At 37.8% G+C, this 16,569-nt stretch overlaps 1 protein-coding gene across 6 annotated transcripts in view; it reads left to right on the top strand.

Annotated features, from left to right (window-relative positions):
• The window catches only part of Tnpo-SR (transportin 3), a 100,134-nt gene that overhangs the window by 63,263 nt on the left and 20,302 nt on the right, over window positions 1–16,569 (top strand). For 4 of the 6 annotated variants that reach the window (XM_083125035.1, XM_083125040.1, XM_083125037.1 and 1 more), the window contains 4 exons: window positions 206–345; window positions 2,679–2,870; window positions 10,221–10,330; window positions 11,394–11,528. In XM_083125035.1, the coding sequence (XP_082981161.1) occupies window positions 206–345; window positions 2,679–2,870; window positions 10,221–10,330; window positions 11,394–11,528 (577 nt within the window). The remainder of the gene's footprint in view (window positions 1–205; window positions 346–2,678; window positions 2,871–10,220; window positions 10,331–11,393; window positions 11,529–16,569) is intronic. The other 2 variants (XM_083125036.1, XM_083125042.1) reach the window with 1 other exon arrangement.

The following is a 16,569-nucleotide window of genomic DNA, read 5'->3' as shown; positions in this document are numbered from 1 at the left end:
TTCATTCGACTTGCCATAGTATGTTTCCAGGGGATTCAACAAGCATACAGCAATGCATACAGTCAAGAATGATTTTAGTGTTTTTAAACTTGTATTGAATACAAAATAGGTAAGTGAAAATGTACTTCTCCATCTGACATTTGATCTTAGTTTCTGTGGCTTTGGTTAATTAATTATTAATCGGTTGATTTTCTCGCATTTACAGGGAAGAAAGCGACGTAGTTCCTAAAGTGGTAGAAGCCATACTTAATCTTCCCGAAAATACTCACGTAGCAGTGAGGCACACCTCAGTATTACTCCTTGGAGAATTGTGTGAGTGGATAGAGAGGCATCCACAGTCTTTAGGTGTGTAGTGTTGAACAGTGTGCAAATTGAACATTTTGTTTTCAGAGTAATGGTATGATTACATATGAGAAGTTTTGTGTGTTCGCATTGCAGAATTGAATATACGAGGGTAAGTCAATAAGTATATGCACTTTTACTACAACTTTTCTCAGGTTGGCCACACTGCTTTCAGCGCTTGTGTGCTATAAGGTTGTACTTTGTGGTCATGTGGCCAAGGTTTGATCTTAATCGCTCCATTTTTCTTTCCTTTGTTACAGATGAAACATGGCGCTCCACTGGCAATATGCACCAAGGAAGAACAGAGATCAGTGATCCGATTTCTCTGGTCTGAAGGTGTGTCAGGGGTTGAAATTCATCACAGCGTTTCAGTACATCTGATGATGTCAGAATAATCTCTTTGGATGATGGGTGACCATCGGTTCATCAGAATCATCTCTCAAGCTTGTTGAATCTTCCCATCAGTTGTCGAGGTTGATGGGCATACTCCTGCCTTGTGTTTCACGCTTGTCCAGCCATTTTTAAACCTCTCGATCAGCTTATACACAATTCTACATGGTGAAGCGCTCTCCCTGTATTGTACTGAAAGGCTGTGATGATTTCAACCCCTGACACACCTTCAGACCAGAGAAATCGGATCACTGATCGCTGCTCTTCCTTGGTGCATACTGCCAGCGGAGCGGCCATGTTTAATCTGTAGCAAAAGAAAGAAAAAAATGGAGCGATTAAGATCAAACCTTGGCCACATGACCACAAAAGTACAGCCTTACAAAATAAATACGTAAAATAGTATTAAACTTTTCCAACTTACGTGAGTGAGTATATGTTAATCGGACGACGTTGCGGAGGTAAATACTTCATCCTTCTTCAGGTGTAACTAGATATCTAGACACTGGACATGGTGTCATGTAAAAAAAAGTGTTAAATAGGGATATGGTTGAAGGTATCGGTAAAAAACACTTACATGACACCATGTCCAGTGTCTAGATATCTAGTTACACCTGAAGAAGGAGGAAATATTTACCTCCGAAACGTCGTCCGGATTAACATATACTCACTCACGTAAGTTGGAAAAGTTTTAATATTATTTTACGTATTTATTTTGTATTCAATAGTGAGTAATACACACTTCCTCATCATGCAGTACAACCTTATAGCACACAAGCGCTGAAGGTAGTGCGGCGAGCCTGAGGAAAATACGGTGAAAGTGCATATACTTTTTGACTTACTCTCGTATTTTTTTAAATTTGTGAATGATCACTGCCTTCATTCACTAAGGGTACGGCATCTGGAGGAAAGATGGTAGCACGTCACTTCTTTCACCGAAAACTTCTCATACTTAATACTTAAACCATGTTTACTGCATCCATCATGAATGTAATGCAATGAAATCTATTCTTCTCTTTGTGGACCATGTTGTTACTTTAATTGCTAGTAGTGAGCTCACAAGTAGCCAAAGGTTTAGCTCTCCCACCTCTGGGTTTGATTCCGAATGGAAGCTCTCAACATTTTGGTGCTGCTCTAGCAGCTTGAGGACAAGTGGGAGTTACTTAAAAAGAAGTCTCAAGCTCCAACCTTGGTGAGAAAACAGCAGCAATTTGACTCAATGCTTTGACCATGTAACACCCAATAAAAAAAAAGGGCTGCTTCACAAGGCCTGGCCCTCAAAGAGCTGTTACACCTTGGAGCTTATTTTTTATTAACAGTAGTATTAATCTTACATGCATTTTGTTTTGTCTACGAAATTATCGGACCAACCCCGAATTTTAATACTTTTCATCATTTTTGTTGTTTTGAAACATGTTTTAACTTTACCACAATACTTTCTTTTCTCTCATACCAAAGAATTGAGGTTTTGTCAGAAAATTTGGAAGACTGTACAAGGTAGGTGTTGTGGTGTTACCTCGTTTTTAATATATTCACGTGTGTTGCGAAATACTGCTTTTTAAAAAATCTTAAAATTATTAAGATTTGACTCTACTTAGGTAAATTATAGCATGTGGTGTAACTTATGCCTTACATAATCAGTTATTCTTATTTCATAATTATAAGTGCAGTTGAAGTGATTGAGATGCAACTTTTTTACATTATATACGTAACACTTCAGTGTAGTAAGAATTTTTTTTAGAAATACATGAGATAATTTCATGCAAGTATTGTAGTCGGTCATAAGTCATTAAGCCAGTCATATGTAACATTATATATGTAAATACATCTTATGCATCAAATTTGACAATTTCATTTCACTTTGTATTTTGTTGCCCAATTGTGTGTGTTTTTCATGTATGGTAATTTTTCTGTATGGATGTAATAATTGATTTAATCTTTTCTTACAGAACCTGTTTTGAACTTTCTGTTGTTTTGCCTACAACAGCCCCCTCTTGCAACAGCCGCTGCCAACTCGTTACAAAGTATATGCAGCGCATGTAGAGACCACATGGCTGTTCATTTCAGTGGTCTTGTCCAAATAGTGCAATCATTAGATACCTTTAGTATATCCAATGAAGCTGCAATAGGACTTTTGAAGGGTGAGTTGACAACATTCTGATGTATTTTTTTAAAAATGATTCTCATGGTAACGCTACCTGTGTCTGTTCCTCCATGCCATTAAGGCACGTATGGGGTTTGGGAGGTAGGTAGGGCCCCACACATTCACGATCTTGGCCATTTTTTATTTTTGGAAGTGGTGTGATCAGCACCATACTCTGGCCAGATATGAGGCTGGGTATGCCAGAGCTGCTTTATGCAGAGACAAGATCGGAACATATCCAACCTTCAGATTACCCGACCGAGGAATTCCTAAGACACACCTTCACTTAATAACTGTCATATTTCTGACATTAAAAGGTAATCAAGAAAAATTCTGCAGGATCTGTATGATACCTAATAAATTGTAGTATGTAGAAATTTAAGCGAGATATGCAGGCTTGATCAGGACTTGAACCTGATTCTCTGGAATACAATGCCAATCAATAACTGCCCCACGTAGCAATTAAGGACAGGTCCTCCTCGGCTGATATTTGTGACTAGCACAATATTTTGTACAATAGTGAAGTTATTTCATGATAAAACCATTACAACAGACCCTTCAAGGGAGAAATATATCATAGGTTGAATGAAGTCATGTGTTAGCAGTAGGAAGATACTTCTGGCGTATTCTGAATATTTGACCTGGTTTACCACAACAATTACTTATTGTATGTATTTATTATTTCGTAATGAATTATAGAATTATATTTTCTCTAGAAGCTTCAATCTGACCGAGGGTCATTCACTATTTTTCACCAGCTGTCTGCTCCTCTGAGGTATTTTAATTATGCAGAGTCAAGTGTGTACAGACTTCCTGAAACATTGGAGTAACAAGAAGCAAACAGGTAAACAGGTAGCAATCTGCTTACTGAATAGGAAGAAATACTTGACGAATCGGCATGGAGGAAATCTCCACTGGCAGAGGTTTAGAGGGGAAGGCAGGCTTGTAGGGAGACACTTTTGGAATTGACTTGAGATAGTCAGGAGCAGAGATGGCCATTTGACTTCGGCCTTGCAAGGCCAGGCCTCAGAGTTGTAGGTCGGCCTCACAAGACCTCAGCCTCTGACCTCCAAATCAGCCTCACAGGGCCTCAACCTCCAAACTCAAGTCAGCCTCACAGGGCATCAGCCTCCAAACTCCTTCTCAGCCTCTGGCCTCACACAGCCTCAGCCTCCGAACTCCATCTCAGCCTCACACGGCTTCAGCCTCTGAACTCCCAACTCAACCTCAGCCTCCGATCTCCATCTCAGCCTCCGGCCTCAGCCTCCAAGATCAAGTTTGGCCTCTCATGGCCTCAGCCTCCGATCTCCATCTCTGCCTCAGCCTCAGCCTCACAAGGCTTCTGGAGGCTGGACATCCTGACAAGAAGTTGGCAAATTTCTTCTACAGTTCCTGGGAAATCTTGTGTGTGTTAAGAGAAGGGACTAATGATTACACAATATTAATAATCATGTTAGATTTAACACAGAATTTTACGAGGTATGGAATGTGTGTATATTTTCACTTTTTTAAGAACATTTTTACAGAATACACTCAAAATAACATCTGACAAAATGAAACAGAGAAAAAGGAACAGACTGCACCCTACATCACAGAGAGCCCAGCGATATACCAAATAAAGGAATGCAACCTACCCTCGAGGCCAAAAATCACCTCTGGCATGGCTCATATCAACAACTGGTAGAAGGCGGGCTTCCTTTCTGAAGGATAAAGACAGTTCCACAAAGTCCGAACTTCTTAAAAATTCCCGTAGTTCAATCCATTGGAAGCGAGATGCATATCGGATTCTGCTATCTTGTGATGAGAGCTGTTCATTTGATTTGCTTGCGAGGCCCAAACTTCAGCCTCACACGGCCTGAGCTTCTGAACTCCATCTCGGCCTATGGCCTCAGCCTCTAACCTTCAACTTGGCCTCCAGCCTCACACAGCCTCAGCCTCAGCCTCCGAACTCCATCTCGGCCTCTGACCTCACACGGCTTCAGCCTCCAAGCTCAATTTCAACCTCCGTCCTCACACAACCTCAATCTCCGAACTCCAACTCGGTCTCTGGCCTCACAAGGCCTCAGCCTCCAAGCTCAAGGTTGGCCTCCGGCCTTGCACAGCCTTAGCCTCCGAACTCCAACTCGGCCTCACACAGCCTCATCCTCGCAAGGCTCCTGGAGGTCGAGGCTGAGGCTGAGGCCCGGCATCCGGAGGCTGGACATCTCTGGTCAGGAGTACTTTTGGGAGTCTGACTTAGGTTGAGAAGGAAGGAGAAGTCTGGAGAGAGTCAGTATTATTTTACATTTATATTTGTTTTAGTTAGTACATTTTGTTTCAGGATTACCTCTTGCTGCTTAGCATCAGACTTATCCTCATGACAAGTGCTTCCACCATCTGAGGATGAATGATAATTAAACTACATCACCCATAAATCAATTGGGAGTGGCAGGTTTGATCCCGTCATTCGTAGAGAATGATACAATATATTAATTAGTTATAATAGAAATAATTCACCAATGCAGCCTTGCAAATAAAATAACAGAAATCTGACAACTTTAAATTTTTTGGCAATTTCTATATATGGGAAAAAAGTTGCTTCACTGCTGGTACACCAGATAACATGGGAGACTATGCCACTGGAAGATGTAATGATTAGAGGCACATAATTTTGGTAAATAAAAAAGCAAAATTTCGGTCAATTTCGGGTTCAAAAGCAGTAAATAAAATAAAATTTCGGTGTTATAGCGGTGAAAAATTGGATGAAAAGTGGTATAAAAAAAATACATTTGGTTTTAAATTTGTGAATATAATCCTAAATCTGATTTAAAAACTACGCTTATTACACAAAATTAACATTTCACTTCTAAAAGCACATTTTGTAGTTATCAGAGTATTAAGTTTATTTCTGTGTAAAGGAGTCCATTTTTGCTTCTACAATATTAACAGCAGCATTAATCATTTTTCTGTGAATTGCATAACTCCCAGGATAATTCAGACCTTAGAAGGTGTCGTATCAGTAAATAAGCCCTAAATTTCATGTTTAAGAGGGCCTCCCCAATGGCGCAGTGGTAGCGTCGTCGCCTTGTAATCAAGGGGTCCCGGGTTCGATACCCGGTGGAGGCACAAGTGGTTCGGATCCCACTTTAAACTGTAGGTCCAGTCCCGATTAGCCTTACTGTGCATAAAGTGGACTTAAAACACCAAATCAATCCAATCCAATCCAATCGTGTTTAAGAGTTTATTTTGCATTAATTCGTGACAAAACATGGTAGCAAAATGCATCTCTCATCTTTTAAAAACATGAAAAATTAACACTACAATGTGTTTTTTGACATTTGGTTTTCTCGTCAAAAACGAAACATGCATGCCTCTAGTAATGATGCATGGAACTTTTAACTTGAACTAGGATTAAATGGCTTATTGCTTTCACTTGTTGGTTTATTTAACCCGTGAAGCTGGAATGTGCTCATATTCACATTCATGCTATGTGCTGAACTATATAAATTGTAAGGAAAGTTCGAGCAATTCTGCTATATTTATTATATGAGGAAATGGAAACACTCACAAGATACTGGAAGCTGGCCACATCACTAGGCATTTAAAATAATAATAATAATGTTAATGGTACATACCAAAATAAGCATTTGACCTGCAAGGTTGCCAGGTCAAGAACGAAAATTTGAACTTTTACTGTGCTTGGTGAGTGCTTCCTATTCCATTCTCATTTTTATTCTTCTGGCCCATCTTCCTTTTATTCACTAGATATATACAGTATGAACCTCAATTATATAGGGGCTATCCACCGGAAGGAAGTGTCTTCGCGCAGACGCCATACTTGTAGCACAACAACTTCCGGTTCGTAGGCTCATAACATGCTGCTAAAGGGAGCTGAGAATGTGTCATGTATGAAAGGAACGAATGGGTGTGTACAAGGAGGATGTAAACTACGATCAGGGCTAAATAATCTTTCACGGATCTTTCTTCATCAATTTCCTCGAGATCTAGGCGCCAAAATTATTGCATTCAAGCTGTCAGGCGTGAAAATTGGAAGTCCATTAGCAAGGAGTAGACTCGCCAGTAATAACAACGGATGTGCACGAATCCAAAAAGTCGGAACCTGAAAAAAAAATCCCGGTCCGATCAAGATTTCGGAAAAAATGATAAGAGTTTAAAAGTAGTTTATTCCCTACATATTTTTTTTTTGTACTAAATGTCCGAAATTTATTGAAATTAGCAGTTTTTTATTCCAGAAATGCAAAATAAATCATCACCCGAGAGTGAAATTGTGTGTATAATTAATATTTTTTTAGTATCGGGTAATGTTGAATATTTTCCGCTCCTATTATCTCCCAATTTAGTCGGGAAATAACAATATTTTTCCAGTTTTGAACGTTAGGACTTTAAAAATACCCCGTCCTGTTCCCTTCCCAACCAAAAATTTTGCATCCCACACCCCTTGCACTTCATTAAAGGTAGAAGAGAAATCATTAAAATCTCGATTTTCTCTCTAGTGATATGAGCAAAAATATTACTTTTCCTTTCAAAAAATGCTCGGTCACAGTCAGATAGGTTACACGTTATGTTCTTGAAGTGCACACGAACTGTACTAAATTTTTGTGTAACCAGATTTTTTTTGTGTGTGTAACCAGAGGAAATATTTTTTTTTGAAACCAGAAAATTAAGTGCCGGTACTATTATTAATTTTCGTCTTTTGCAATGGAAATATTTTCAACATTGATAGAGAAGAGGTCCTTGGTTTGAACACCATGGTCAGGCAATGGTGTGTCATTGTGTTTGTCCCATCAGTAATTTTTCCAGTTTATTATTCACCTTCATGGTCATGTTTAACACAAATAGTAGAAAATTGACTTAAAATAACAATGAGCGTTTTGTATTTCTGCGTTCAAACGGGAACGAAACCGCATCCCTCTGACTCGCCCTGACTGAAGAAAGAAGAAAAAAAGCTCCTTTTCCCGTTTTTTGTATGTCCGTACATCTCACACTTTTTCACTTAAAACATAAATGTATGCATCCAAAGATTTACATGCTTTAAGCGTTCTCGCTCTGTAGGAAAAATTACTTTCTATTAAATATGTAGGCTACAAATATCGCCAATGCAACGACGATTAGCAAATGGATCTCATCCTGGAATAATGCCGTATTACTTCCTAGTTGCTCATCCAATTGATATGCAAAGGCCTCTACTTTGCCCTGATATCTCTTATTCTCCTCGTCGTCAAGTGCTTTTATATGATCCATTTCATCCGGTATACAAAACGAGAAGAAAGGCTACAAGTACATGCTTGAATTACCCGGCCGCCGTGAACCGGAAGTTGTTGTGCTACAGTTCCACAATCGATTGTGCCGTTCGATATGTTTTTGTTTACTCGTGGATAGCCCCTATACACAGTGTGGCAATTTGAAATCGAGACTGGTGCTATAAAAAATAAACAAGTGTTCACAGAAACTTACGTACCTGGGATCATTCAAACTATGACCCTCCTGCATCCACACATTGTTGCACTCTACCTTCCAATGCATAGAAGGATTTCTGGAATTCGTTTTGTGTAATGCTGTTTGAAATCATTGTCGTGGCCTTCTTGATTGTTGGTACATCATGAAAATAGGAACATTTTAGTGCAGGTCTCACTTTAGGAAATAGAAAATAATCACACAGAGCCAGATCCAGTGAATAGGCTAGGTGTGACAACACATAGATTGCTTTTCGAGTCAAAAATTCCTTCGCAATCAGAGCCTTGTGACTTGGAGAATTGTCATGAAGCAGACACCAGCTGCCATCAACCCAATACTTGAACTTCACACGTGTTATTCTTTGTATAAACGTTTCAGTATCTCAAGATAAAATCCAGCAGTAACAGTCTGTCTGTTATTTCGATCTTCAGTAATGATTGTCCTCACTTTCTCAACAAATTGCGGTGTTCTCACTGACCTTACTGCACCTGGATGTTCGTCGTCTTCAATTGACTTCCGCCCTCCAATGAAATGCCTGTGCCATTCGAATACATGCCTATGGGATAAACAATTGTCCCCATACACTTGGTGCAACATGTGAAATGTTTCCTTAGCAGTGTTACCCAGGTGTGCACAAAACATGATGTTTGGTTTATGTACCACGTTGAAATCACAACGCACTTTCACGACATGTGCCCACACTTAACAGTGCCACACAAAAACAATGTCGCTCAAGATCCACGATCTCTGCACCGATTATTCGTTAGATACCCCTCATTTGTTCGCACCACAGAAAGCTTGCACAGTGGTGCTACCTACCGAGGAAAAATTGTTTCGATTTCAAATTACCGCACTGTGCATGTTTCTGGGGGACAAGCTGAAAACTTAAAATACGGGAAAATGTAAAAATCGAGGAAAAGTTTGTAACATTTTGCTGAAACTATTAAGATGGAATGTATTATGCAGGAAAATGTAAAATCCAGGAAGGTAAAATCGAGGTTCCACTGTATATATAATTGAAATAAAGAATTGTATATGAAAGTTTTGCCAATGCTGACAAAGTACCAACATAAAATTAGTAAAGTTTAAGGAACCTGAATATTGATTAACTAGTTGACAACAACAGAAAAGAAAGGAGTGCAGTTGAAATTCACAGTACAAGTGCTGTTATGTTCACTTCTTACACAATAATAATTCCATGTGTCTTTTGCGAAAAATTACTTTATTTGCCTATTGACCATTCACAGAAAGCTGTTGATTGACATTCAGTAAATTTTTATGACAGTCCAAGTATAGCAGGGGATATGACCATTTTTGCCCATAGTCATTTTTTTTTTGTTTTATGCTGGGTTTCTAATGGCAATTGTGTTATATGTTGATATTATTTTGTTATTAGCTTGTAATTTTCATTAAAATTGGTTGCCACAGTTGGTGGGCCAATCCTGTGTGTGTATTTAGCATTATGCTGTTGCTAAATTAATAGGCAAATGAAGTAATTTTTTGCAAAAAGACATGGAATTATTGTATATTTGTGTACAAAATTAAAAGATTTACTGTTCGAAACTACGTTCATAAATAATTCTAGAAGCTTTCCTAACCGCGAATGATGATGAAGTTTTCTCGGAATATAAACCAGGTGATTTTTGTATCCAGTCCCTGAAGATGAGAGTGACATTTGCATTAAATTATCAGATGCTTAGATTAAAATTATTCAGAATTTTACTGATACACTAAAATGCTGACATTGGCCAATATTGATAAGACTACAGATTAATCTGTCCTGGCCATAATAATTGTAATATCAAAACACATGATCAGTTTGACAGTGATATGTTTTTCTTTGTTTTCTTGTTCAGATGTGAATGCATTAAATAATTGATTGGTCTTTATATAGGGGTAGCAGTTATACTGGGTCGAATGCCACCTGACCAGATTCAGCAGGCCATGAAGGAAATATGCTGGATACAGATCAATCCACTTTGCCAGCTTGTGGAAGTAAGTCAAGTAAGATATACTCATTGCTGTTGTAGTTTAAGAATTATGCTGTAGTGTAGAGAGAGAGAGAGACTGAAGTACCAAAAGTACCACTTAATTTTTCGTGTTTAGTTTTTCGTGTTAACAACACTAATTCGTAAGTTGGTTTGTGTGTTTTTTATTATTATTATTCTTCTTTTATGTAAGGAGATTTTTAGTCCCAAATACAGTATAGTTTTAGTTCTTGTTAAGTAATGAATGAATGAATTAGTTTTAAAAAATTCAGTAAGGAAGTTTTTAACAGACATACAGGATGTCCACAAAGTCTCTTTACAACTTTCCACATGTATTGCGAACACCATATAGTATGTCAGTTCATGGTAGTGGTCTGTAATAAACTGTTAATATCAAAGTTTAAATTAATATTGTCGTTGTTTGTTTCAGGTGCCCCAGTGGTGTAGCAGGCTGCGTTATATGAAAATCTTGTCCCCGCAACACGGACCTAGTCTCCATAAATTTTTATTGCCATTGGCGGATAGTAGGACGAAATGGTGTGGTTTTCTCATACGTGAAATGTTGTTGCGTTTGTGCATCACAGTTTGTTTCGATGAACCAAGCAACGCACTGTGCTTTCTCTTGTGGGGACCACATTTTCATACAACATAATCTGCTATGTCAGTGGGGCACCTAGAACAAACAACGGCAATGTAAAAACTTTAATATTTACTGTTATTATACAACAGACACCATGAACTAAGATAGTACAGTGTGTCCGAAATACATGTGGAAAATTGTAGAGAGACTTTGTGGACACCCTGTATTTTATTTTCTTGTTGAGGGTCTGTGCTCAATTTTGTTTTAGTGCAGAGGCTTATCCCAGTATTGCTTGTTGGTTAAAAATAGCCTATGTGCTGATATGCCCATACTGAAAAAATTAATCAGTCAAACAAATAAGTCATCCAGGGGCACTATTGTAGAAGAACTAACAAAACCTTATAATAGTTTATACATATTTATTAATCATTGTGAATGTAATTAACAAAACCATGTTAGTGATACGAACGTTGCATTAAAAACATTTTTCTTTTTCTAGAATGACGTAAAGGCTGAGAAGGGAACAAAGACAGACCCCGTGCTATGGTTAGACAGACTAGCTGCAATCTTTAGGCATACCAATCCTGTAGTACACAATGGAGAAGTTCATCCCTGCCTAGGTGTGATAACAGAGGTAAAGCATTTGTCTTTCCAACTTGATGATAGTGGGTAATTATCTGGCAGGAATTTCAGTGTGGGTAAAATTTAATGCAGTAGACTCTTTTTAATGCATTATTAAAGAAAATCAATAAAACAGAACTACTACACTATAAAGAAAATTATTGTCATACAGTAGACATTACATTAAAAATTGATGTTTTTTGTGCATGGTCCTATAGTGCAAGCCAAAAACAATACCTCTCACAATAGTAATTAAGCTACCTGTAAATGGAAAACACATTTAAGTAAATACACTGTATTAACACAAAATCACAATCACTACTCGTGTAACAACATTCCTTACACCTCTTTCCACTTCCCTTAGAGCTTCTATTTTTTCTCTTATGTCCACTAGAGTGATGCATCGAGGGCTTTTCGATCGAGTTTCTAATACAGGGTGGCTACTCACCGGGAATTCCTTGAATTCGAGGAATTATACGTGAATTATTGGCTCCGGGAATTATGCGTGAATTCTGCTTGAAATTTTCTCCGTAGGCATGAAAAATTTCAGCTTTTATTAATCCAAATCCCATGAAATTTATACGTATTTTATTAATGCCCTGAGGCAAGTTTTTCACAGTTTAGCTTTTATTTTTATCGAGGAATGAAAATAAAAGAAAGCTGCATGGAAAATCAAACAGAATTCTCTCAATCCGTTCACTTTGTTATTGTCCTTTGAGAACAATCTATCTGACAGACAGAAGATTATTGCAAGATAAGATACATGGGTTGGACAAAATAATATGAACACCCGCCTAATATGGTGTGGGACCGCCTTTGGCTTTGAGATCAGCCTCAATCCTCCTGGGAATGGATGCATACAAATCCTGGATGGTAGTCAGTAGGATGCTATACCATTCCTCAACAAGAAACTGCTTTAATTCCTTGAGATTGACTGGCGGAGGGAAACAGGCCCGTACTCTGGTTTCCAACACTGACCACAATGGCTCGATAAAATTCAAATCAGGCGATTGTGCAGGCCAGTGAAGATGTGTAAGTTTATCATCGTGCTCATGAAACCAATCTTCGACAGTGCTAGTGGTATGACCGTTATTACAGATGCACCAATAATTTGCCCTCGTTGGAAGTCTGTAAGGTCAGACATTATAGTAGCGCAACACAACATGAAGCTGTTCACAGGCTTACTGGTGGCTCATACCTCTAGCAGAGGGATCATAGGACATGGAGAAAACAAAAGATGCATTCCGTGCATGCTAGTGCAGTCAGCACATAACTCCGAAAATGGAGCTCATCTAATCGGGTGTTCATATTATTGTGTCCAACCTCTGTAGATATCTTGAAATTGATTTCTTGAAATTCTTACAAAATTAACTACCTTTTTTTTTTTTTTTTTTTTTGTTTACTCCGAAAATGGAACTCATCTAATCGGGTGTTCATATTATTTTGTCCAACCTCTGTAGATATCTTGAAATTGATTTCTTGAAATTCTTACAAAAATAACTACTCTCTCTCTCTCTCTCTTTTTTTTTTTTTTGTACATTACTATATCTCGTAACATTTGTGACATGTGTTTGTAGATGTATTTCTAGTCTGAGTATGTGAAATGGCAAATGTAAACTCCACATCTTAAATTAAATATACAGGGTGTCATTTTAATGATGGCCATGGACCACAGAAATGTACAGAGGACATCAAAACAAACAACTTTTCTCAGTAACATTTTTCTTGTTGGTGTGTAGTTTCGGTGCTACAGTCATTCAAAAAAGCCCATTTTGCCACCTGAATGATGGCAACCACACAACATTTGATTGCATTTGAGACGTAATTTCCTGTTGTGAAGCGATGCGTTCCAGGATGACAAGGAACACACACATTCTGCGAAAACGACAGCTACAATCAGCCACATTATGTACCGTAAAACAAAGTGAGAAAACACAACGATACGAAAAATGGTAGAAAGAGAGGCATTCAAATGGAAGTGGTAATATTGATTTTTGTCTCAGCTTACATATCAAATATTTGCAAATCTCGTTGCCAAGTTAGCATCTACAATTTAGTCTATCCACTTCGTCCTTCTGGTATTCGTTGTCTGTGACACACTGAACAGTTGACAAAATAGAAATGAAAGAACTCAAAATTCCAAAGGTAAGTAACACATAATGTAATGTATATTCATGGCATTATGTAGCAAGGGGCAAAAATGGTTGAAAATAAAGTGATATAAGTAGTAGTAAAACAAGCTCTCCGACGACTGTGTTAGTAAAACAAGCTCTACAGACGGGATACACATGTAATAGTTTGCAAAATTACTGTGAATATGGCAGTATATTCCCTGCTGATACATGATTAGGTTGTAACAACCTAACAACCCGTGGTTGTGCGTGTTTTAGCCATAATGTAACAACGTGAACCTTGGATACTTCCGCTATCAGCACCACAATACCACAACGCAGGATATACAAACTTGTAGATATCAAACTTGCAACAAATATTTGACGTGTATGGAGAAAATTTGTTTGTTTTGATGTCCTCTGTACATTTCCATGGTCTGTGGGTGCCATTAAAATGACACCCTGTATATACCGTTCAATTGATTTGATTCAGAATTTTTGGTTACATTGGAATCGTTCAGACTCCTTTATGCTGTTAATATATTTGTGTGTACGTGGTGAGAGGCAGTAATACATTAGGTTGAAATAGAGAGAACATCTGCTTGTACCCTTGAATTTTTGGAAAGTTTGCCTTGAAAATAGGAAATTATACTTCAATTTTATGATGGTCCTACAGTGGCCACTCTGTAATAGTTCGCACAGACGACTCTAGATAGAGTAAGGAATTGACACCTTCTTCGCTTGAGCGAATAATGCTCGAACAGGCAAGACGAGTGGCATATGCTCGAAGCCCAATAGTTCACGTATAACCGTGATTTGTCTGTGGCCCACCAAATATGGATTGTGCAGTGAGAGACAGTGAAATTGAAACTTAAGTGAACATAATCATCATCTCCATGTTAAAATGTAGTTTAGTCTATCTTATTAATACATAGCGATATATGAAAATGATTATGGATTGAAACTACCAGGGTGGAATTTTACACATATATTTCTATGATTATTGTCACATTGAAATGATATTTGATTCTATACACTCGAGCATGGGAGACTCTAATACATTACTCTAATGTCTACACTTTGACATTGCAAAGAGTGTACTCTTACCAACTAACAACTAAGGGCAGATAAGAACTTCCACTAACAAATCATTGGCTAGTGGGGGTTCAAGAATGAACACTTGCACACAAAAAGTGGTGCAGAAGGTTGGATACAGCAAACATCAACTTTCTTTTTCCCCCAAGTCTGTCTCTGTATATTCAAATTATCAAAATAAAAGGTTTGAAAATCCGAATTACATGTGAATTTTAGCATTGGTTTCAGTAGGAATTTCAAGGGAAGTAAACTTCTGTTTGAATCACCTACTTGAATTGTTCAAGTTCCTTTGATATGTATGTAATATAGTTGTAACATGAAGCAATGAGTAGCAATTTCACATTTTACTTTAACCTGTTACTGCATGTTTTGACCTGATTTTTTTTTAAAAAAAAAATGTCTCCTGTAGATCGATATTGATATTTTGTATTTAGTTCTGTATAGAATTCCTGTTAGGTCATTTACAAGCCTTCGTTGTCTGTAAATTTGTAATAAAAAAGTACAATCCTTTGGTTTCCGCAAAAATCATCTTACACCTGAAAATCCTCAGGAAGGTGAATCTAGGATTAAGGTGTTCCTGGACCTTTGCCCTATGTCGGTAAAGTTTGCAAACTGCAATAATATCAATTTTGAAAAATTCTTCTAGAGCATTCAAAGGATTTTTGTTTGCTTTCACTGTTTGATCCAAGAAATTGTCTTATGCTTTATGCTGGAAAATTAATTAATTTATTTACATATTGGTAGGCTTGACAACAGCATAAGCCAGAATACAAAACTGTGATCATATAGTAAGTATACAAGACACTATATAATTGCATTATGTTAAAGTGAGTAATTAAAACAATTTTTATATGATTGATAACAATTATGTTGTTAACATCATAAAAATGTGCAAGGACTATTGTCTAGACAGTTAACCTCTTGAATATTTCCAAATTTTCAATCTCATCACTAGGGCTAGGATTTTTATGACCTAAAAATCACCAAAATATGCAAAATAAAATATGCTCTTATGACCTAAAATTTTACAAAATATGCACTATAATTTGAAAAATATGCCCTTATAACTGGACTGTTTCAAACATCAATATCTAAATGCTCAGATATTTTCAAATACGTACTATTTTTGGTTCACTTTATGGACCCTGAGTTGCAATGCACAATGAATACTTTCTCTAAATTTTCAAATAAAAATGAAAAATATTTTGTTACAGTCCAAAAAGAAAGAAAAAACTCTAGTAAACGTGGGATTAAAAACGAATCCACTTCAAAAATGACTGTATATTTCTTGAAAATTCAAAAATATGCTGAATATGACCGAAAATCCATCAAAATATGCTATATCATGAAAAAGTGGCCAAATATACCAAAATATTACTTACGTGAAATTTAAAAGATTTCGTAATTCCGCGTTGCACTATTTAATGGTTCAATCCTATTAATTTCGAAGATCCACTGTCTTCATTCACAAAAGGGTACGGCGTTTTTAGCGGAGATGGTACCGCGTCAGTACATTGTTTGTTCCCGGGCGGCGGTGGTTGCGATTTTTCCCGTTCGGCAGCACTGGCGCGCGCATCTTGGTTTGCGTCGTCTGCTTCCTGTTGTCCGGTGGCGTTGTCAGTTGGGGGTTGGGGGGCTGGGCCGTGTTGCTCGGTAATGTGCCGTTCCTGTTCCCCGCGTGGCTGGAGGGGGGTCGAGTATGTGCACAGCATCTTTTCTTTTTCAGGTCGGGGATCTTTCTGAGGACAGGGTGCCAAGTTTCTGCTGGAACCAGCACTAAACCTGGACAATGGACAAGCACACCCAACTTGGCACCCTGTCCTCAAGAAAGATCCCCGACCTGAAAAA

The sequence above is a fragment of the Lepisma saccharinum genome, chromosome 7, assembly GCF_977018435.1.
Source record: "Lepisma saccharinum chromosome 7, izLepSacc3.1, whole genome shotgun sequence".
In the NCBI taxonomy this organism is placed as follows: Eukaryota; Metazoa; Arthropoda; class Insecta; order Zygentoma; family Lepismatidae; genus Lepisma; species Lepisma saccharinum.
This window is presented reverse-complemented; position numbering and strand designations above follow the sequence as displayed.